The 22,033-nt window shown below is 53.7% G+C and overlaps 5 protein-coding genes across 5 annotated transcripts; 2 read left to right on the top strand and 3 right to left on the bottom strand.

Annotated features, from left to right (window-relative positions):
• Positions 1-4,758: 4,758 nt before the first annotated feature.
• Positions 4,759-9,381, bottom strand: PV07_00354 (uncharacterized protein; the record flags this gene model as incomplete). Its single annotated transcript, XM_016386796.1, has 3 exons — positions 4,759-8,927; positions 8,986-9,180; positions 9,234-9,381. 3 exons carry the CDS (start codon positions 9,379-9,381, stop codon positions 4,759-4,761), a joined length of 4,512 nt encoding a protein of 1,503 aa, XP_016253724.1.
• A 110-nt stretch (positions 9,382-9,491) lies between these two features.
• PV07_00353 (uncharacterized protein) lies at positions 9,492-10,135 on the bottom strand (the record flags this gene model as incomplete). The annotated part of the gene is made up of 2 exons (XM_016386795.1): positions 9,492-9,767; positions 9,821-10,135. 2 exons carry the CDS (start codon positions 10,133-10,135, stop codon positions 9,492-9,494), a joined length of 591 nt encoding a protein of 196 aa, XP_016253723.1.
• A 2,297-nt stretch (positions 10,136-12,432) lies between these two features.
• PV07_00352 (uncharacterized protein) lies at positions 12,433-15,674 on the bottom strand. Its single transcript, XM_016386794.1, has 7 exons — positions 14,884-15,674; positions 14,743-14,813; positions 14,152-14,675; positions 13,932-14,097; positions 13,867-13,877; positions 13,520-13,774; positions 12,433-13,466 (listed from the first exon to the last, which is right to left on the bottom strand). The coding sequence occupies exons 1-7, from the start codon at positions 15,022-15,024 to the stop codon at positions 13,063-13,065; spliced, it is 1,572 nt and encodes a 523-aa protein (XP_016253722.1). The 5' UTR covers positions 15,025-15,674; the 3' UTR covers positions 12,433-13,062.
• A 611-nt stretch (positions 15,675-16,285) lies between these two features.
• Positions 16,286-18,481, top strand: PV07_00351 (uncharacterized protein). The gene is made up of 5 exons (XM_016386793.1): positions 16,286-16,768; positions 16,837-16,941; positions 17,003-17,233; positions 17,289-17,431; positions 17,485-18,481. The coding sequence occupies exons 1-5, from the start codon at positions 16,574-16,576 to the stop codon at positions 17,999-18,001; spliced, it is 1,191 nt and encodes a 396-aa protein (XP_016253721.1). The 5' UTR covers positions 16,286-16,573; the 3' UTR covers positions 18,002-18,481.
• A 1,647-nt stretch (positions 18,482-20,128) lies between these two features.
• On the top strand, positions 20,129-21,896 carry PV07_00350 (uncharacterized protein). The gene is made up of 2 exons (XM_016386792.1): positions 20,129-20,848; positions 21,130-21,896. Exons 1-2 carry the CDS (start codon positions 20,542-20,544, stop codon positions 21,627-21,629), a joined length of 807 nt encoding a protein of 268 aa, XP_016253720.1. The 5' UTR covers positions 20,129-20,541; the 3' UTR covers positions 21,630-21,896.
• The last annotated feature ends 137 nt before the right edge of the window (positions 21,897-22,033 follow it).

Genomic DNA, 22,033 nt, shown 5'->3' with positions numbered 1-22,033 from the left:
GCAACTGAAGCATCGTCTCAAAAACAGCCCACTTGATCCTCCAAGAAGAGAACGATAGCCCAAGGCGTCAATGCAATGGCAAACAGCTAGAACGGAAGTATGGCAGAATTTGTGCTTCCAGCTGAGTGGGACTTTGGTTTTTCCAGACTGCAAGAGTGTGCGAAAGCATGGCGAATCAGCATCCCAGCGCCCACACAAATCAACTTCGATCCCCGCGAAACGCGACTCTCGTGTTAGGGATTCATCTATGATATCAAGTGTGGTGTTCGAATGCCCTTTCAAAATCGTCAACATCAAGTTGTCAAGGACTGTATGGCCGTGGTCGTTTGTATAAAAACTTTGCAGCCTGGGGAGACCGCCACACAGAAGATTGAGGATATTGCAGCATGTTGAACTCCCGTCAAGATAACTGGTAGCTATGTGTAGTGGGTAAGCAGGTTTCACGTCAATGCCGGCTTCGAAGACCTTCTCCAACATTTCATCCAAAAGCTGCTCGTTTCTAGCCATGATACTGAACGAAAACGATTCCAATATGAGCTCTTTGGGGGACTTCTTGACAGCCCTGACGATTTGCGATATCGCTAGAGGTAACCTCTCTGTCCCAATGTTACTGAAATCGTTGTTTTCGAGGGCATTTTGTAGCCTCTCCTCTAACGGAGGTTGTTCCCGTGCTTGTGGGTGTTCATTACCTGGGCCATCGTCTGCGTCAACCCAGTCATAGCTTTGTTCCTCGCCGATATGAATAGACCACCGGCAAAGCTGTGATGGCATTCGGATCTCAGGGTTGTCTTCGTGAGCGTTCACCTCGACAGGCGAGCTGGCTATTAGAGCCGGTGATGCTGGAGAAGGGTGTTGGCCAAGTCTTTTATAAACGTCGAATTCGAGGGTGTAACTTGTCCAGTCACGAGGTCCTTTGCCCCAGTGTTTCGATGTCATGAACGCGAACATCCAGAACTGGTATAGCCAGGTTGACATCGTGGCTTTCTCTGCATCCTTCATTGTCTTTGCGAGATCATCAAATCTACCATGCAAGAAAAGTCGAGCCCGATCCAACGCCATGGTCTCCGTCACAGCAGCTGAAAGTGGTGAGGGCTTGTCGTGCGGAGACGCCGCATGTGAAGGGGAATTGCCTGTCAGCGAGGGTGTCCGAATAATGACGCCGTCCGGAGTCGAGAGAGGAATGCCAGGAAAAGGTGTGTAGCTGGGAGATTTGGGCTCTGTAAATTTTCCCGCAGCTAAAGGCATGTTCCAGTTGAGAAATCTATGGCCTGTCAATACAATTCTTGCCAAGGGGCAGGAGTGGGCACAACATTTTGCTCCCAAAGGGGAGGAAGCGTCCAAATACTTGGGATTGGTGTTCAGCTAGGCGAGAAGAACTTTCCAAAATGAAAAGCTCCTGTCTAGCATTGGCTTTGGCTTGTCGTCTGAGTATCTTCCCATCGACCTTCCGGCCTGCGACAACTGCAGTGGTCGATTTTCCTTGCATAGCTCTTGCTGTGGTGCGTTGTAGAATGTGATTTTTCCTAGATGAGGAGACATTCTTTGTCCAGCCCCACTGCTTAAAGTGATATCGGTAGGATGGTTCACTAATTTCAAGTCATGTCAGCTTGGAACGGGAAGTCATTCTGGGGCATACCCACTTTGCACTAAATCCATGTTCCTCTTTCATGAGCCTCGCTATATCTTTGACCTTGTGAGTGTGGAACAGAGGCTCAAGAAGGTCCTTCAGTAGCATCCACTTTTTATCGTGGGGGACGCCTGCCAGCAAAGCCGCCCGCGACTGCGTTGGAATTGAACGGCCTTCTCCATCAAGATTCATGACCATGTCCATTGCGGGGTGGCTTGAGATTCAGTGCAGGAAATCCTTCGGGCCCTGGGGTGATCGGATGGGGATAAGACGAGATGAAGGCAAGGAAGAGGGTTGAGTCAGGGGCAGACTACCGGTCGGAGACAGGGGAATTGCAGGCTATCATAAGGAGGGGAGACAATAGAACGTGGGCATGGGCGCACAACAAGGCTGAGAAGAACGCAGAAGCGAGGAGCTGAGAAATGAAGTGCGTGTGCAGCGCTGCCAGCTCAATATAAACCACATGATGGACAGTCGCCAGCAGCTAGTTGGCAGCAGCAGGCGGTGAGCAGCGGAATTACGCCTGTACGAAGTTGGGCTGCCTTGTTGCAAGAGGTTGCCTTCTCGACTACGCCACCTACGAGATGCGAGGTCGAGGTCATGGTCCCGTTCATTGATGCCAAGAGGGACAAACGCATACTGGCCAATCATATCTACACAAAATCCCGCCAAGCCGCAATAGGTCTAGCGCCCTGCGACATTCACAAGGTGTGCCAGGGGCGGGGAGGGCAAGGGGTGGAGGGCGGGAGGAGGAGGACGGGGGCAGACCCTCATGTCAAGATTCACATGCGTCTTCCTGGATTTGCCCGATGTTTATGCAGACAAAACAATACCGGCCAATCAAGGCCTTCCAGGCTGCCTTGCTGGTCTGATTTAGCCACCAACATGCCAAAGTGGACTCCGTTGTCGATGCACCGTCCAGCCAATATGCTACCTTCGCAGGATATCACGGTCGACTTCCTACAGGATTTGCTCACCAGGGACGACTTTGCGCTACGATGTGAGGGGTCGGACGAGCGAAACAAAAGCACACTGTCCAGTCAGATCAGCTAATTTCTCAGCCCCCCGACCTGTTGGGTTTTCTTCGAGGCGGAGCTACCTGAACTGGCAGATTCATTCCCTGTCTTGCTTTCTACGAACGTGAGGCATTTCTCTTGATGGATCCATCTAGGGAAGATTCGACGGGCACCTGAGTACGAAGATATTTGAGGCTTGTGATCAGAATGGGCCAGTGGGCAAGTATAAAGTCAAGAACACTTTTCCGCGGTTTCAATCTCCTTCTTCAGCTTTTCTCGCCATACTCATAGCTATTTCTCTCTGCGATTAGTACTTTCTTAGTGCTTGCTTATTGCAATATCCAACCTTTGCCGCATTGAATTCTTTGAGCTTTGCAAATGGAGTCACCCAAAGACAAGAAATCCTCTGCCCCAGGCATTCAGCTCCTTGTATCTGAGTCTCATACCCTCGCACGTCCTTCATAGACCGCTAACAGTTGTGCAGGACCACAAACAGAAGACCCCAGACGTGTTGTCGAAGCCGAGCAAGCCGCCGAACTCCCTTCGCTCATGCCCCTACCACGATCCCATCCTTCGTCTGTCCTTGGAAGAAAAACAACCTCGTCATATCGGGGTCATGGACAGATTTCTGCTAGAAGGCCCCGCTGATCAATCCGCCGTCTTCAATCGGCCCGACAATGGCATGTTGTCGATCTCCAAAGGGTGCACTTGCTTGGCCAACGTTGAGAAAGGGGCAGCGCGTCTTTGATCCTATGCCTCTACCATCGGTGAGTTATGGTCGATGTCTTCTTGTCGATATATAACTAACAGAGATAAGAGGAGACTGACAGTATTGACAGAGTCGACACATTGTACCAAGTGATCTTCATTGTTGTAGGAGGTTATACGGGGAGCCATTCTCTTTCTCTCGATGGGATGCACTTGTCATCTTGACTATTTCGATCTTGTTTCTCTCACTTCATACAATCCCCTTAGGCCGAGCGCCTAGCCGCTGTTTAGTAATAAATAGGCTGCTGAGATATTATGCTGGCCCTTTGGCCACATCCCAGGGTTCTTGATTTGCTTAAGTCATGTGAAGAGCGTGGTTTGTTTCATGGTTGATCAGCTTTGTACTGCCAGACAAGACCTCCTTGGGCAACCTTGAAGATCTCGGCCATTAGCTGGACCTGCTTGTTTCTTTTCGGCCGGGTTAGATCAATCTTCATCTATTCCCATCGAAACACAATGAAACACCTCATCAGAAGTTTGAGGCTTACACCTCTGTTTTGAGGGGGATCTGTAAGGACGGCCTATAGGTAGATAGGCAGAGGGGAATAGTAGGTTCAAGTATCAATAGGTCTATCCTAACCGCTCAGGTTATACAGGACTCGAAGCATGAGAGAAGCGTGCTACTCTCATGCGAGGAGGTTGGGTTTCTATCTGGGCTGGCTAGCCTCTTGGCAGCTTTGTAGTGTATGCGTTAGAGGTTCCTGACAGGATCATTGCAAGCAGAGGGAGGACGGGGGACAACATAAGGACCGAGAGAGGGAACGGAAAAGAGGAAGAGAAGTATCATCTTACTGTATAGAACTAGGGGATTGAGTGAACTCCGTCTAGTAATACCGTGGGGTATATCCTCTTTAGGATCCCACCTTTAATAATCAGGGCCGAAACGGGCTATTAGAGACATAATCGAGAAAAGTTACTATAAGGCTGGATATAGGTAACGTTAGCGCTTATAAGACTGGAGCCTAAACGGGACTCTTATTAGGATGTGAGGGAGTACGGTGGAGCGGACTAGAGCCGGGAGGGAGGAGAAGGGAGCGGAGGCGGGAGCGCGAAAGAGAGGAAGGGAGGAGAGGGGGAGCGGAGGGGGGAGCGGTTCGACTAAATAGTTATTAGCGCGAGAGCAAAGCGGCGGGAGACTAGTCGGCGTAAGAGTGGTCAAGGACGATAGTTTGGGGATTACATATATATATATATACATACCTCGCTAACACGAATGGAACCCTCGCCTATATACATTTTGCGCGCCCCGAACACCTTCGCTTCGAATTCAGACTCGTCAATCAAGCAATCACAGACAAAGTTCTCTTGAACGGTAACCCCAGGTGCCTCGATCCGCCTTGCCCTCACCTACCCTCTAAGCCGTACCCGCCCCCTGCCTCTGCCTCTGCCTCTCCCTCTCCCAGGTCCATGTCCCCTTCCCCGTCCGGGTCCACACGCGCTTGCCTCCCTCTGGGCGGATCCAGGGCGTCTTCTCCGACGTGGGATGACACCGCTGCTGCTGGGCGTCTGCTGCTGCGGCGGCGGCGGCGGCGGCGGCGGCGGCACCTTGATCAAGAGTTGCTGGAGCTGCGTCTGCAGATTCAAATCTTGGGGAGGAGCAAACGGAGTCCCAGGCATGGCAGCCGCAGCAGGACTTGCACCCGCTTCAAAGGCTGGCGTCTTGCCGCCTTGCGCTGCGTCCTGCTGATAACAGCCAAGGTGCTGCTGTGCGAGGAGTCTGGCGGCTGCGAGCGCTCGGACTGCATCCATGGGGATGGGTTCCGTCCAGACACAAGATGGCGTTGGCACCGCCTTCGGCGTCGGCACCTGTTCGTTATGACAGTCCATCCTCGTCTTGCCGGCAAGGGCGGTGGCTCGAGCGTCCTTCAGAATCACCGAGGTCGATCCTGTTGTTGTTGAAGCTTCCACGCCATAACGTGGTGTTGGGGCCCGCGCCTGGTGGTCATGCTGAAAGTCCATCTCAGTCGTGCTGGCAGGCTCGCTCTCCTGGATGTTGTCTGTCGCGATAACCAGTGGCGAGGGCTCTCCTGTTGGATTTCCCATGCCATGATATGGCGTTGGTGCAGCGTCAAACTGGTAGTCCATGATAGCCGTTCCGGCAGGTGCTGCCTCTTGGGCGTCTAACGTGATGACCATCGACGAAGGCTCGACCATTTGTTCTCCCCCGCAAGGATATAGTGTCGGTGCCCGTTCGTGCTCGCAATCCATGGTCGTTCTTTCGGCGGGCACGGTTCGATGAACGGTTGATGTGACGACCATTGACGAGGGCCCTTCCATCGGGTCATCCCCGTAATGACATGGCGTCGGTGCCAGGACAGGCTGATAGTCCGTGTTCAACTTCCTGCTAGGTGCTATGGCTTGGAAGTTGTTGGTGATGGTCGGACGCGGCGGCGGTCCCATGGAGCCCCTCCAGCTATAACACGACTGAAGCGAATGATCCGTGTTGATGCTGATCTTGTCTTGTCTGCCTGTCTCGGGTGACCGAAGGCTGACTTGGGTTGACGGACCGGGAGTCTGCCCACCCAAATCGAGGCTCGAGACGTGGTGAGAAACGCTCTGGGCTCGTCGCCCAACATGGCCACATTGTTGCACCGCGTGCTGCGGCCTCTGGATCCCCACGGTCGATGAGAGACGAGACTGCGCCTGGTGCAGAAGCAGACAACGGCGAGACATGCCGGATCGCTGCTCGACCCTGGGCCCTTGCGACTTTTTGTGCTCAGCCACCGCGGCGTGATACGCAGAACTGCGTTGGAGATCAAAGACTCCCGGGCAGTAGTGGAACGGGAGGTCGAGCAGCAATTTGTTGCCGCATCCTGAAAACTGGACTTGGGCCACCGGGCCGCAATCGGCCAGCACTTCGGCAGTGATCGCGTCGCCATTCTCGAAGTCAACCCGCGTGACACAGTTGACGCCAAATTGCCTGACGGGACTCGGACTGGCAAAGCTCCAGAGGACAGCACGGTGGCAGAACGAACCCGTGTGCCAGATGAGGGCCGCCAACGGCAGGCTCGGGTGGAAGACACAGCCGTTGAATACGTTTGCAAAGTCAAGGCCGTCCAGAGTTGCGACCACTTTGATGAGGACATCGTGGGGGTCGGTCACGATCTTGAAGATCACCATGAAGCAGCTTTCGTTCACGAAGCGGCTGCTGCAGTGGTCCAGTCCTTTGTCATGGTTGCCCTTTGCAACGCCTTGGTAAATGACCAGACCATTATGTGAGAAGATCCGGAAGGTTGCCGATCGAGGGGTCTGGAAGACACTGTGGTGCTCAGTCGTATTCCGCGCATTGTCACAACGGTCTTCGACGCCGCGATCCACTGGTTGGAAAACCGCAAGCGATCTCGCATTACCGCCGATGGGGAGGGACTTTCGCACCCACTGACATTGATTCGCCTCGCCAGTGTGGGAGGAGCACGATTGGTTTCGGTCGAGAATGTAAACGGTGTGCAGGACGGTAAACACGTCGAGATCTCGATCGATACTGATAGGAAATTGTCGGACAACATCAGCCTCGTTGAAGGCACCATCGACGGATCCCAGGCAAGTCCTGAACCCAGCGGGGATGAGAGCCATGTGGGATGCAACCTCCTGCTCGTTCAGTGGGAAATCCCATTCTTCTTTGAGAACAGCGTCCCCATATCCTTTTCCCCGAACCCATATTTGATACTGAGCAACCCAGCCTTGATACGTTTCGTTGGACGTACCAGCAGCGGGCGAGGAGCCACCTTGGGACCCATTGGCGAATGCCACGGAGGGCCAGATTTTCAGAGTAGCAGACCTGCCTCCGCCATCCTTCTCGTGCGATATCTGACACAGAGGAGCCGAACTCAGACTTGACAGCCCCTCTGGTGCGGGCATGGGCACTGGGTGGGAGACGGTCGCGGTCGCTGGAGGCTGCGGCTCCGGCTGCGGGAAGAATAAACTGTGACTGAAGGCCGTGATGTCCTTCCGGAGAAGAGTCGGATTCCTCAGCAGTTTATATCTCCACGCCTTGTCGAGCTCGGCAAGGTCTCCCACCAGAGCATACACCAGTTTGGTAACCTCGTTGGCCTTCTCAACAAGGGAGCCTGAGTAGGAAGCAGATACATCGGACGCCCATCGACGTAGTCTATCAGTGATGGTCTTGAATTCTGCCCTGTGCGTGTAGATGGCTTCTACCCAGGCCAGCATGCCAGCACGGTCATCGAGGAATCCCCGTAGCATATTCAGGACGGCCTCAACCGTCTTCTCGGCGTCATCTGGAGGTTGAATCAGGTGCTCGACCCAGGAAACCGTGGCGTACCTCAGAAAGGGTCGAGGGTTGTCCACCGCCGTCCTAGACGCTGCTCCGAAAGCGGTCCTCGCCTGCCGCTGGACCTGGCAATAATGGAAGCATAACATCAGCATCTCCGACTCGGCCTCGAAAGCTGGGGGATGAAGGTATTCGATACCTCCCGTCGCGAGTTTCGCCTCGCGGCCAGCGTCAGCACACTTCCTCAGGAAGAATTTATGAGCGGTGCCATTCACGAAGCGGCATACCCCGGTTCGAAGTTCTTCTGACCACCTCACCTCGACTAGACCACCACAAGCTCTTGATATACTGCGTTCGAAATTTGTAGACAAGGACAGATGAAATCCCTTTTCCTCGTTCGTGAGGCCCGGGCCGATTGTGCAGATCAGCATCTGCAGCAAATCCTCGAACTGATCGAGGCGAGCGACACCTTTACCGAAGACAATCCACATGAACATACGCCTTGCAGACAGTTGTTCAACGCTTGGCCTCCGCGCAATGACTGTAAGTGTGCGTGCGTACATATCTTCGAGACTTTCAGCCGACCTGAGGCGTCGAATTGCTTCAACTCGGTCTGAGACTGGTAGGACCTCGGACTTCAGGTAAGTAGCCATGAGCTGTGCCCATTGGAATGCCCCGTTAGCGCCTATCAGAAGCGAAGATACGAGCTCGTCCAGGTTGGTGCCGCGATCCAAGAGATCCGAGAAGAGCCTGTCTTCGAGATGGCGCATGAAAAAGCGGTGTAGATCGAGGTTCACGAGCGCTGGCGTCACCGTGATCGTGGTCGCCTCAAGTGCATTTCGGTGAAGAATGTTGGCATTTTGTCTCCCGAATAGCATAATCCTTGGTCTGTGAGTCGACTCCGAGCCCGCAAGGCACTTCAGGAACGCTTCAGACGCCTCACACTCGTTCACAGCGTCTATGACAATGTACCAGTCACTCAACAGTGGCTTCAAAAGTCTGATGATGTCGGCCATGTCGCCGGCCGTTGCAGTTTCGTGTTCGCGAGTTCGTCCAATCATGGCATAACTAAACAAATCAAGAATGTCGAGAGATTGAGAGCACTCATCCAGGACTTGTGCCAATAACGACGCGTACGCAGAGCGGATCGAGCTGTGCCCTGGGTGACATTGATCAAAGAAGTAGTAGGAGAGAATTTTCGAGCCATGATTCTTCGAGCGGACTGACGTTCGGAGGTTCGAGATTGTCGCAGCAGCAAGGACAGTCTTGCCGGTGCCGGGTTTCCCTGTTTTTGAGGGCAACATCAGTGTCAAGTGCGAGCCCAAGAGAAATACAATGCTGACCTGTAACCCAGAGCAGAGAGCCAGGCTGCTCACACGGTCCACCCGGTTCTTGAGAACATGTCAACCAGGACTTGTATTCTGGAAGCTCAAACAACCACTCTGCCGTGTCGGCTTGACGGAGGGAATAGGCTCTTTCAAAGGCGGCAGCATAGGACGGCGCCCGTAACCACCCTTGGATGCTACAGATTAGTTCACCTAGGAGAAGCTGGTCAGGGTCTGCCTTAGTACTTGGGATGGCGCAAACTTGCTTGTGGGAACTTCACCCAATCTTTGGTCGACTTCCCCAAAGATATGAGCATATTTCGGCATTTGCTCAAAAGGCGGCTTCCCTCGAATTCGGGCTCCTTCATGACAGGCACGCAAAGTTTCTGCATCCCCCTGTGGCAGTGTGAGCATTTCTGAGTCGAACACCTCGGCGTGAAAGGCGACTCTCTTCAGAAAGTTTTCGAATCGTAGTGCGAAAGGACGGCACACATCAGTGGTGGCCACAGCCGCATTCCTTAGCCCTATATTGGGTTATGTACCACTTGAAGAGCTTGGGAGGGCTGCATACTTTCGTCTTTCTGGGTAAACACTCTGCCCACGTCGCCGAAGAAAAGGAAGAGATCACGGTACAGCCGTCGCAGCGACCGGTTCAGGTTGTCACTCGCGGTCAACAGCCAAAATAGAGACGCATCCAGTTGCGCCCGTTCTAGAAGGTTTCGATATTGAGGAATGCGTGTCGACACTTCCAGCAACAACTCGCCCAGCTTGTCGAACAAAGTGGGAAATCGGCTTGCCATCTTCCATGCTTCAGCACTTTGATCACAGACGAAGGGAAAAGGCATCTCCTAACCTTGAGTATCAGGAATATAGATCCCCAGACCCCTGCTGCATATGCTGTGACCCGTTGAATACTAAGCCCAAGCACCTCGAAATAGGGTACAAGGGCGTCAACCAGTCCCGCTACTCCGCGCAGCATCTTTTTGGCAGTTCTCTTATGGCCTGGAAACGTCGTCAAGAATTGCACAGCGTCAGAGTTCAAGTCTGTTGGAGTGCCAACAGCCTGAAACGAATTTCTGTCATCCTCGGCGAGGCGGTCCAGAAACTGGATTCTGGCATGGTCGAGGTCTTGATACAAGGGATCAATGCTTGGTAGTGGACAAGCCATTTTCTCAATGGTGAGATCGTCTCGATGCCGGTAATTCTTCCTGCGGCCGCACCAGCATAGAGACCAATGTTGGAAAGTCAAAGAGCAGATGGGTTCTGGGCGCTGGAAGGAAGAGAAAGAAAGAACGAAAAAAGAAACAACACGAAGTTCATGGGAGATATAAGGCTGGACGGGAGGGAGATGGCAAAGGCGGGGGAGATAGCACCCTGGTAGCTGTGCATGCGCCTAGGATGTCAGGGCACTTGCAATCACCGTATATGGTCCCAACAAGTGATTTCCCAAGGGGTGATGGTGCGGGCTTTGCAAACCTCTCCTCCATTCTCATTCAGAGGGCCAGAAATCCAAGCAGACAGCGCATTCGCTGGAGGCAGGCATTGAACACGGCCCAGGTCGAATGATTGTTCGATCCCAGGAGATCCGAGAAATGAGAAATGATCGCGGCCCTTGGTGGATCATCTCTCGGTTGGCGGGAGAGCAAACTCTGGGGGGCAGAGTTGTCCCCCGAGGCGCCTCACCGCTTACCGCAAGAGCTGAAGCCACAGTAGCGCGAGGAGCCTGACCAGTGGCAGCGAGAAAGATGGAGAGGTTCCTGGATGGAATCCAATTGGGGGGAGACGATGACAGCCATCACCAGGAATCTCAACCACGCTACCATCGCTTGGCCGCGTCCAAGGTAGCAAGAGCACCAAGTCGTGACGTAAAGATTGGACCAGACATTGCTTCTTCCGCAGGCGAATAGACGGCGGCCCAGTCAAGCTCGTATTTCTGCCGCTTGGTGGACATCTGGATCGGCGGAACTTTCCACAGGGCTCTGTCTCCTCGTTGGACTTCTGGTTGAGAGGTGGATTGGGCTGTTGGGCTGTCCCCTTTGAGACAGCTGGAATTCCCCGTCTGGGCCATGGGCTGCGTCAAATCCTGCGTATGCCTGGTCGATCGACAGAGGCATTGAAGCCCTGGTCTCTTGGATGGCAAGGCAGCCATGTCGTTGAGAAGCAGCGAACAAGCAGAAGGAAGCTAAAAGGCGCTCAAGCGAGGGATTTCAGACTAGAGGCACGTCGGGGAATCTCAGACCAGGCTGATCGGCCAACCAGCGACAATCCCAAGCCTTTACAAGACAGGCCCAGGGTGGGAAGGAGTTGATCACAGAGGCGCAAGCCCCGTGAAATGCTTGCCAGGGTTGGGCTGGTCTGCAGCAACATATGCGATGGCTTTGCTGGCGGAGCGCGGATCTCCAGCTTGCAGCCCATCACCAGGTGCATGCCAATGCTCAATACGAACAGAGAAGCAGATTGAGAGCAGGATGCTCCACACAGACTGGCTAGTGAGACATCGCAAGAGGCACGCGTTCCGTCTTCCCCGACTAGTCCTGGGCCGTGTAGAGAAGATGGAGGGGAGGCGAAGGACTCGATCTCCCTGTCCACATCCCGCCACCACCACCATGACCACCACCACCACACATCACATCACCACCATCACACATAACATCACCACCACCACACATAACATCACCACCACCACACATAACATCACCACCACCACACATCTCTACCCTCCCACTCCTCTCAGCACTGTGACAACGCAGCCCATCACCGACAAAAGAGCTGGAGAATCTACAATTTCTTCGTCTTGTGATCAGGGTCCGACCTGGGGCGCTTTTTGACTAGGCAAAAGAAGAAGTAGGCATGCCTATCCCCAACAGAATCGCCAGCCCTAACCCGTGCCATGCCGTGCGCCTCCTTCGTATTGCCCGCTGCTAGCCAGCCCACAATTCGACCTTAATGTGCTGCTGTGTTACCTAGCACCATCTCGTGTACCGTGGTCTACATGTCTGCGAACATCATGTGAGGGAGGCCCTTGGTGACCCGGCCGCGTCCAGGATCTGGTCCCCGAATGGCGAAGACCCAAGGAGACTGAGACTCTGCCCTCCCCTCCTGGGGGTGGACCTTGGGTTGGGATCGGGAAGACAGCGCTTTTCGCTACAAGACGCCCAGTGCGAGAGGCGGGCGATCCAAAGTGACTGACCTAGTCGCCAAGCCAGTGACTGTGGAGGCCCGCCCTAGGCTCTCTGAGATTTGTGGTTGGGATAGATAGATATGGGATAATTTGTACGTACTCGAGTATACTAATACATTCTCACACTTAAACGCTCACAAATACTGCTTACACCCACATCCCCGTTCCAAACCACCATGACCCGTCTAACGTGAGACGGTTGATCAACAAGCCTCCCCTTCGTCAGCTATCAACGGCCCGCTCCCGTTCACTTTTTGCTTTCCCACTATTATCCACACGCTTGACGGCAACATCCAGCTCTCCAGCTCCATCTGGTCCCGCCCTCACTCGAACCCCAACCTCAGTCTGATACATCCACATACAAGGGGCTGCTTGAATAGATGTGTTTGTACTTGGTAAATAGTCTATAATGCACGTACCATGCTCGTCTGTTTAGTCCTAGTACCGGGGTTGGATAGTATACTTTGTATCAACTACAAATTTACTGTGTCCACGCCCGCGGCCAGGCTGGCATTGGTATGTCTCGATGCAGCGGACGCAGAGGGCGCATGAAGACTGGAAACAAGAAAACCAGCTAAGGAGCCAGCAGGAGCTAATTCAAGAGGTGGAATTGTGAAGGCGCTTCTCACATGATATATATACTGACCTCGTCCGGGTGTTGCCGTCCGAGTCGTGCATGCGAAAGAGATACTATACACCTCGGAATCAATCCATCATCTAAAGCTTGATTCCAAAACTGTAGTAACCCGTGGACCGTTGCCGACTCCAGTTTCGAATAAAGTGAGGCTTTCCAATTTCGGATATAGGCCATTCTTTTCTTTTTGTGCATGAGAACAAGTCGACTATACGGGTCCCAACCATGGGAACATTGCAACTCCAAAGACCAAGCCAAGGCGCCTTTTCTAAAATCAGTTTTAAGCACTCTTGCGGACGTATTCCACAGGTCCGACATAATGATGTCGTGCCCAGAACACGTAGTAGATGCCTCCGATGATGATCACGGCTCCATATGCCAGCGAAGACCAGTTCATGGTTTGCGGGGTCGGATGGGCCGCCCCAGGGAAGAAACTCATGACAAAAGCCAGCAGGAGGAACGCAAGGGCGGCAAAGTTGACGGGAATTCCGAAACGGCCAAGGTCAAAGACTCGGTCGAGGAGTGGTTGATGGGCAAGTCGACGCCAGGTAACGCAGGCAATCGAGATGAAGTACGACGACAGAAGAGCTGCGACACCGAGCGACAGAATCTGGTTGAAGGCGACCGTTGAGCCGATGTTAACGAGGGAGAAGAGGACCGAGAAGGCGACAGTGAAGAGGACAGCTGCAATGTTCTTAGCTCTCGAACAAGAAGAGGGGACCGCAACAAAGACTCACCGTTGACGGGAATTTCGAACCGACTTCCGACCGTAGCGAACCAGGTGTGGAAGGGAAGACCCTTATCACGAGCAAAAGCAAAGAGTTGACGAGACGCTGTGGCCATGTTGGTCATACCGTTCGCCACGGCCGATAGAACGAGGATGCACGACATGGCCGTAGCACCGCCCTTGGATCCGGTTGCATTATAAAAGACTTGGATGAAAGGATAACCGGTCGGAGTCGAGAGCACACTATCCAAGTCGCCAAGGGTATCTATATCATGTCAGCGACACGTGCTTCCAAAAAAAAAAGGACCAAGCCGGAGCTCCGAACACAGTCCATGGCTTGAGGGAGAAGCTTCTTACAGCAAAAAGTGCTGTAACACCTGTTAGTACACGCTCGACAATTTAGTGGAGACACAGAAACTTACATGAGCATGATGAAACCAAGGGCACCGTTGACGATTGAAGTCCAGATCATGACCTTCGGGAGAGTCTTGGAAGCATTCCTCAACTCCTCAGCCATGTGCACGGCAGCATCGGCACCGAGGAAAGCAGTGGCAGGTGTAATGATGCCGACGAGAGTCGCGAGACCAGCTAAGAGAGGATCAGTGGGCGCGAATCACAACTCGGAGGGGTTTGGCAGCATACTTGAACCCCAGCCACCGCCGTCTTCAAAGACAGTCCAGATCTCGTGGGAGTTTCCACGAGGGCCAAGCACCCACAAAGGAACAAGGATGCAGATGAAGCCGCCCACGTGCAAACAGAGAACCATGCCCTCGACCAGAGGCAGATGCTTGGCGAGGAAGGTGTTGAAAAAGGCGACAAAGAGCACAATGGCAATGGTGAGGAGGGTTCCATGCCATCGCTCATAGACGTAAGAGTCGTTGTTGAGGACAATCAGACCTTGGATTTCGGTGGCCGCCAAAAAGCAACCAATCGAAACACCGCTCTGCCAGCCAAGAGTACAGAGCCAGCCGACGATGAAGGAGAGGAGCTTTTGTTGACTTCGAGGCGCAAACTCGGAGATCCAGTGATATTGACCACCTGCTGTAGGAGCCATGGAAGCCATCTCAGCCATCGAAATGTTGACCATAGTAAAGAAAACCACGACGATGATGTACAAGTATATCAGACCCGCTGTCCCACCATTGCCGAGACCGAAGGCAATAGTACTGTAGTTGTTACGGTCAGCGCGACATTCGACGAGGGGGTGTCATGCAACATTGTTGGGAGACTGACCCGAGCAGCGCTTGCCAGGTTTGCATCAGAATCATGGCAAAGCCAAAGATGGACAAAAAACCAAAGTTACGCTGTGAAATTCCATTGTCAACACTTTGCCTTGGGCGACTTGGACGGGCAGGGCGCAGAGAGGGATTTTACCTTGAACAGCTGTTCTTTGCCCATACGCTTCATATCCTCCACATCCCTTGAGGTGCCCTGCTTCTCGCCCATGACAACATCGTCACTGGCGCTCTCCGGGACCACCTCGCCGAGGTTGCCGATTTCAGCTTGTTTGCTCATGTTGGCGATTGAGCAGGTAACACAAACAGGTCAAGCAGAAAAAATCAACGACAAAGCACAGAAACCCCCAAAAGAAAGAAGGATGGAGGCGACTGAAGAGGGGGAAATAGAGCAGGAAGAGTAGAGGAGAAGGGTGAGCAGAGAAGAAGACAAAAGGGAGTCTGGAATTTTGGGTTCGAGGTTAAAACTCCGGGATGGATGAGTTGGTGGTGACCCAGAGTGGAAGGAAGAAAAGAGCACTGGGGAAGTGTCTAGCAGCACGCAGCTAAACAGTTCAACAGCCCATGTGGCAAGCCGATTGTCTTGCCTCTGACTGGCAGTAGTGTCAACAAAGTGCGTGGTATTAGCTTGGGGTCCATCTCTTTTTGCACATGGAAAGATATCGCGGAGACTTTGTACACGAGTGGCATGAAGGGTCCCTTCGCAAGCCCTCAAGCGAGCCCCCTGGAGACGAAGAGAGTGGGAACCGGGTAGGAGAGTGGGCAGACCGGGTGCGTGGTCGGAGGAGGTATCGAGCGGAAGAAAGGCTTATCTGCGGTAGCGAGTGGGCTTCGAAGAGCATCTACCTAGCCGGTACGAGTAGGCTGGGAGCTGGTTCGTGCGGCGGACAGTTGTAGCATGGAGGTCGAGGTCGAGGAGTGGAGAGGTTGATACGAGTAGTGCGGAAGAAGGAGGAAGAGAGTTGGCGCAGAGAGGTGGCCTTGAAGGGCTGCCAGGGAGGTGGAATCAAGGGCTGCTGGCTAGCAAATGGCTGGAACGGGGGGCACCAGTAAGCAACGGACTCAGTAAGGGGCACTGTCGACACCTAGCGCTCATCTTTGCTGTTTCCGACAACCCGGGGCCTTCTTAGCGTCGGCCCGCCGCGACGATCACTACGGCAAGGGGTTTAATGGGCTTGACGCCACCTGAAAGCCACCGGGAGCCTCTTGCCCGAACAATGGTCCCCCCCTCTCGCTTCCCCCACCTGAAGCCCATTGACTTGACCCCTCCCGGGCGGCCATTCAGCACCCAGACTGCCTCACGCCGCGCCCACTCGGCGCCCATCGTCTGCTGTAGTTCGTCGGAGGCCATTTCCAGCTGCCAATAGCCTTGGTTGAGCTATCCCCGGGGGACCAGCACCTCGACTCCTCACTTCTTCTTGGGCTGCTTTCGCGATCCAAGCGAAGAGTCCCAGGGCTGTTCGCTTCCCAGAACTGCTTGGAAATGACCGCTAAACCTTTGCCTTGCAGAGCCAGTTGGTGCCCTACCGCTCTACCCTGCACACAATCATGGGCCCCAAACGACAACCGTATCGTGTAGGATGATAATGGGCAAAAACAAAGTTTTTTGCAGTTTCAAACCACCCCCCTCTGGCTTGCGTTGCCCGTTGCTCGTATCTGTCCAGGCCCGACGATTACCGTTTATCCCAAGGGGGACGGGGCGTGATTTAAGGTCTTGGAATTCAATCTTGCCACCAAAAGGGGACCCCTCCTGGAGCCTTTCTGATTAATGTCGTTGATGCTGCTCCTCTAGACCTTCTCTTGCCAGCCCTGCCAGCCCTGCGGCAACCATGGCAGACTCCTCCACCACCGACCCGACCATAGCGGGCAATCGATATTTTCGAGTGACCGACGATGACCATCGCGGCGTCATTCTGGTCGTCTCCATCATATGCGCCGCATATGTTCCGATGATGCTGGCCCTCCGGGGCACTTTCACCAACAAAAGTATCGGCCTCGATGATGGACTGGCTATTGGTGTGTCAGTACGTATAGCACTGTCGGACGGGGGTTTTACTGGCGAGCCAACTCGAGTACTGATCACTCTAACCAGGTGGTGGGATTGATACATAGCGTGCTGGTCTGGATCGCTGTATCCCATGGGTTGGGAAAGTCGTATGAGGACATAGATGCATCCAATGCGAGTTCCATGGGCAGGGTATGCAGAATTCCCGGGGTTTGATCCTGCTGCAGTGCAGCTCCGCTAACTGAAGCGACAGCTGCTGCTCGCCTCGATCGTTTTGTTCCTGTTCACCCTGTTCCTCACCAAAAGCTGTGTCATTCTCCTCTGCCGAAAATTATTCAGCATCAACATGAAACGGCACCGGATGCTGTGCGATACCATGACCGTCATTTGCGCCTTCTGGTGCTTGGGGGCCATTCTGGCGCTCACCATCGATTGCGACTCACTCCAACAACTTGGATATCACACCTCCTTCTGCCCAACCCTGGTATGTCCCTGAGTATCGGTCCTTTTGCGCCTTCTCTCTGCTAATTCGCCCCCAGACCAAGCGATGGAGCGCAGTCGCAGTCGTGGACGGGATTACCGAAGTCTTGATCTTCTTGTTGTCGCTGGCCGTAGTCCTACCGCTCCACATGAGCACGGATCGTAAGGTCTCTGTTCTCCTCACTTTTGCACCAAGATTGGCGTAAGTCGAGCACTCTCCAGATGGCTCATTGCTCACCTGCTCACGTATGACAGCGCGATTGCACTGATTGGCCTGCATGCCCATTACATAGACGTCACCGTCCATTCCTCAAATCCCGGTGTCGAGATCGTGACCCCCACCGTGTACCGACAAGTGCTGGTCCTTTTCGCCATTGCTTCCGCTGCGCTACCTGCCCTTAACCGTGGCCTTCGAAAGTTCAACACGAGCATGGGCAGTACATGGATGGACACGACCCTCTCGCAGGCGAGCGGAGGCAGAGACACGCACCAACAAGGCTCGATCCCTCTCAAGTCGTTGAACAAAACGAACAAGAGCAGCATGAACCGGAGCAAGAGAAGGTCCATGGACGAAGATGAGATTGATAGCGCGGAGAAAAACCCCAACTTTCGGCCTGACAAGGTCCAGCACAACACAACCGCATACTGGGGCAAGTCAGTCGATCCTGATGCGCGATCTGGACAGTCTCAAGAAAGCCAGAACAGCGAGGCCAAAATCATTCGCAAGGACATGCAGTGGCGGGTCCATTACGAGAATCAAGGCCCCTCGTAAGCAGCCGTCCTTGTTCTGTCTGCACCTGCTTTTACTCTTACAGGGATTTGTCGATTGGAGCGAATTGAGATATCAACGCGGATCACAGGCGCAGTGAAGGTGTTACAAGACTAGAAAAGGACCCATCGGGCGTGTTTGATATCAGCTTTGGCTACGTGCTATTATGGAGAAGCTTCTGGATACAGATTGGGACTGTTGTGGATGAATTTGATGGATCGATACCCCCGGGGTTGGGAGAGGCGTGAAAATCTTTGTGGTGGTTTCGACTTGCTTGTTCCAACGAATTACGTCAAAAAAGTATCCCCCATTTCTGAAGTATGTAACAACTGCTGTGTGATGTGTGAGAGAGACTGTGTGAGTAGCTGGGGAGAATACTAGGTAGAGTCGTGTACAGTATGGCAGGACATGGAGGTTTGTCACACAAGATAACCACTGACGCACCCGCACCCGCTCCCACACCCACACTTACCTCATTACTCCCACGACCGCAGTTACGCTCCGACACCGCGAGTCTCTTCATCCTGGGAAGACTACCACTTGTTCTCGACATCCACCCCCTCCATCTTCAATGTCGTGATCTGTCGATGATCCTTACTTGGTCTGGACAGTGGGTGGCATTCGGTACAAACTGCTGCTAACACAAGGGACTTTGCAGGGGTCGACGACAGTTCGCAGGCCACTCCTCATCCCACCCCGCCGCCTCCTCTCGCCTCCCTTGGTCTCCCATCGCGCTGCACCTAATCCTGCATCTAACCATGCACGCTGCAGAGGTCCCCAACCCCAGCAGATAAGCGGGTCGACGGAAAAGGCTCCTCACAGTCAAACCTTGAGATGCTAGCGTCAAGCCACCTTCTGGCATCTTTGTCCTCTTTCAGGCCGGCTGCTTGGACGCAGTTACAAGTCGGGATGCAGAACAACGCTACCGGCGACAAATCAGGACAGTTCCTGTTCCCCGATTGCCACCACCATCTTGTTCAAGAGTGCCCGAGAATGCAAGAGTGGGAGAATGTGCTGGCCGCCACCTCACACCGCTTCTTTGGCCAGAACAACAGGTCACTGGCTTCATTTTCGCTCGGGTAAACCATGAATTGTCGACTCGTTGGCCGTCGACAGAGCTTCGGACGCACCATCACCACCCCTCCACCCCGGCCTTCGGTGAACACCAACGGTTGGCCAGTTGCTGATGTTGATTCCAATTCACGCAATTTCGGGAGACAGCCGAAGGGATCGCGTCCAACCGCGTCTCTTCTGAGTGCTCCAGTGCTGCGTGGGTCTATGTGTGTTCCCCGGTACTTTTTTCAAATCCAGTTCTTTCACTCCACTGGCTTTGCCTCGTCCTCCTGGTCGTGTCACTCCATTCCCTGGCCCTGTCTGCTTGCTTCCTTGGTCAGTAATACGAGGAATGCCTGGTGTACCCACTTCTTGTGCTGATCATTTCTTATCAAAGTGTCGAGGACCTTTGTCCGGAACGCACCAATGTTGGAAAGTCAACCTTTTTTTCCTCTTTCACCCTACTCGAAATGCCTGCCTCGACGAACACCAGCTGGGCCCATGCTTGCTTCAGTGCCGCACGTTTTTCCCCTCCCTTGCTCTGTTGCGCAAGCACCGGTCGTCCTTCGCCCACAACGGTTATCACGAACTACACAGCTCGCCCAGCTCGCTTAGATGGTTTTTGAATGTCCTTGCAGTCTGTGCTTTGCACCGAATGCCATTCTCGGCTCTCGAACGTCCCGTCTTCGTCCCTGACGCTTGACCCGATCAATGTTGATGCAAAAGCTTCAAAACGACTTTGTACTATATGCCTGTACCCGTCCGCGCAGTCCCATAGCTCTCTCGTTGCTGTGGATAACTGGGTTTGGTCTCGACTCTTTTCGTGTAAACGAAGTTACCATGAGTCCATTGCTCGTAGGACCCTTATCGAAGGACTGTCCCAACAGCGCCACCGGCACAGCAAGGAATTGCTGGAACACCTCTGCCCGAACAACTTCTTTGGCCTGACGATCATTCCGATCCAGGGGCCCAAGTAGTGGGTACCTGACGGTCTGGTCTGATCTCCTCTATCTCACGCTAGGTTAAAACGCCTTGTTAAGTTCCTGTACCTGAACTCAGTAGTTCGCCTTCCACGTTGTCGGCACGATCTATTCCTTCGCCCCTATTTTTTTTTTCTTTTTGCGATTCCTTCAGGGTCAATCCCTTCCCACGTGCAGGTGGCCTTGCGCGATCGAAAGGGGCCAAAGTGGCAGTGAACCAGGGAAGCGACGCACGAGGGACGGTTTTCGAGTGTCTCCTTCCACGTTGTAGATCTACAGGAAACGGCAGACAGCGTGCCTGATCCCCCGGCAGATCGCTTGCGTTGGTCGTCTTCGCCGTCGACATCAGAAGGATTGTGATACACAGAATACGAGCACTGTACCGAGTACGAGAATTGATTTGCCTGTGCAACCGTGTCCGAGAGTGGGGGCCCGTCATCTGGGTCGACCAGCGATCCCGGTTCCCATTTGTTCCCTTGCGTTACCACCCAGAAGCAGGCCCCAAGCAACATGCCTATCCGCCTGGCAAAGTACTCCGATCTCGATGCCATCTCCAAGATCCTGGCAGCCAGTTTCTACGATGAGGAACTGAACGACTGCATCTTCCCCTACCGGAAACAATTCCCCGACGACTATGTCTTTGTGTGGAAGCAGAAGGTCCTCAAGAACTGGTGGGATTACAACAAGATATGGCTCGTCAGCTATGAGAAAGACCCGTCACAGAAGTCTGGAGAGATTATTACTGGCGCTGCAGAATGGGGCCGCGAGGGTAAAGGTTCAGACCGACTCTGGGGTCTGGTGAGATGGTGGGATCCAAGTGAGTATTCATTCTTTCTTCTGACCCCCTTGCATCTTCCCCCTCAAACCATGAGCCTGGACGTGGCTCTCAAGCAAAGCTGACACCCTTTCGCTCCCTCTGGCGGAGTGAAGGACGGCAAATGTCATGAAAACACGAGACACAAGGCCTCTTGCAGAAGTGAGCTTTGCAAGGCTGGCCATCTCCAGGATGAGATATTGATGTTCAGACCATATCGTGGAACCCATACATAACATACCTCTGCGGAATTTCGCTGACCCGTATTTGATGTATCACATTAGGAAGATTGATCTCTCCATTCATCGGACTCTTTTACACTTTCCACCGCCTTCTCATCCCCAACCGCTCCGTAGCCGTGCCCTCGCTCTCGGACCCCAACCCGCTGAACAAATGGAACTTTGCACTGCGCATCGAGCCCTTTTCCGCCCGGTTCTTCACCCAGCCGCCCTCCCGGGTCAACCACTGGGAACTGTCGACCCTCGCCGTCCACCCGACATACCAAGGCCGGGGCATCGGCCAGAAAATGGTCGCCTGGGGGCTCGAGAGAGCCAGGAAGGACGGGCTACCGGCGGTGGTGATTGGGGCCAAGGGCACCGAGGCGTTCTACCAGCGCTGTGGATTCCGCCACCTGGTCGGCAACGTGTCGACGGTCGAGATCGAGGACGACGACGAGTGCAAAAAGGTCGTCCGGCTCGACAAGACCAATCCGCTGAAACTGCGAGGCATCACCGGCGGGTCGGTCCTATGGACGCACCTAGGGGACGAGGGTGAGAGTCAATAACCGATGCCCGTTCTTGCTCTTCAGCGATGAGACAAGACTAATGGGGAAGGTCTTGAATGGTTCATTGGACGACAGTGTCCCGAATGGAAGGACTGAGGAAGTGAATGGGAGAGAGAGGGACAAAAGGGCATGATCCTTCGACTACAGAAGAACCATGCCGTCCAAAGAAAGGTACAAGCCTTCGCAAGCCCAAAGGTCGCCAGCAAGGCCGCTGAAAGTTCCAATAAAATGTGCAGGTGTTTTGCCTGAACTTCTTCTGTCGTTGTATTTCTCCTTTCCTTCCCTTCCTCGCTCGACCGTATCCTCGCCCATCTCCACTTCTTCTCTACTGCATGCTCCCTGAAGCCACTCGGTTGTCAAGAGGACACGAGAACGAAGCTATATATATATACAATATACGTCGG

The sequence above is a fragment of the Cladophialophora immunda genome (genome assembly GCF_000835495.1).
Source record: "Cladophialophora immunda strain CBS 83496 unplaced genomic scaffold supercont1.1, whole genome shotgun sequence".
Lineage (NCBI taxonomy): Eukaryota > Fungi > Ascomycota > Eurotiomycetes > Chaetothyriales > Herpotrichiellaceae > Cladophialophora > Cladophialophora immunda.
This window is presented reverse-complemented; position numbering and strand designations above follow the sequence as displayed.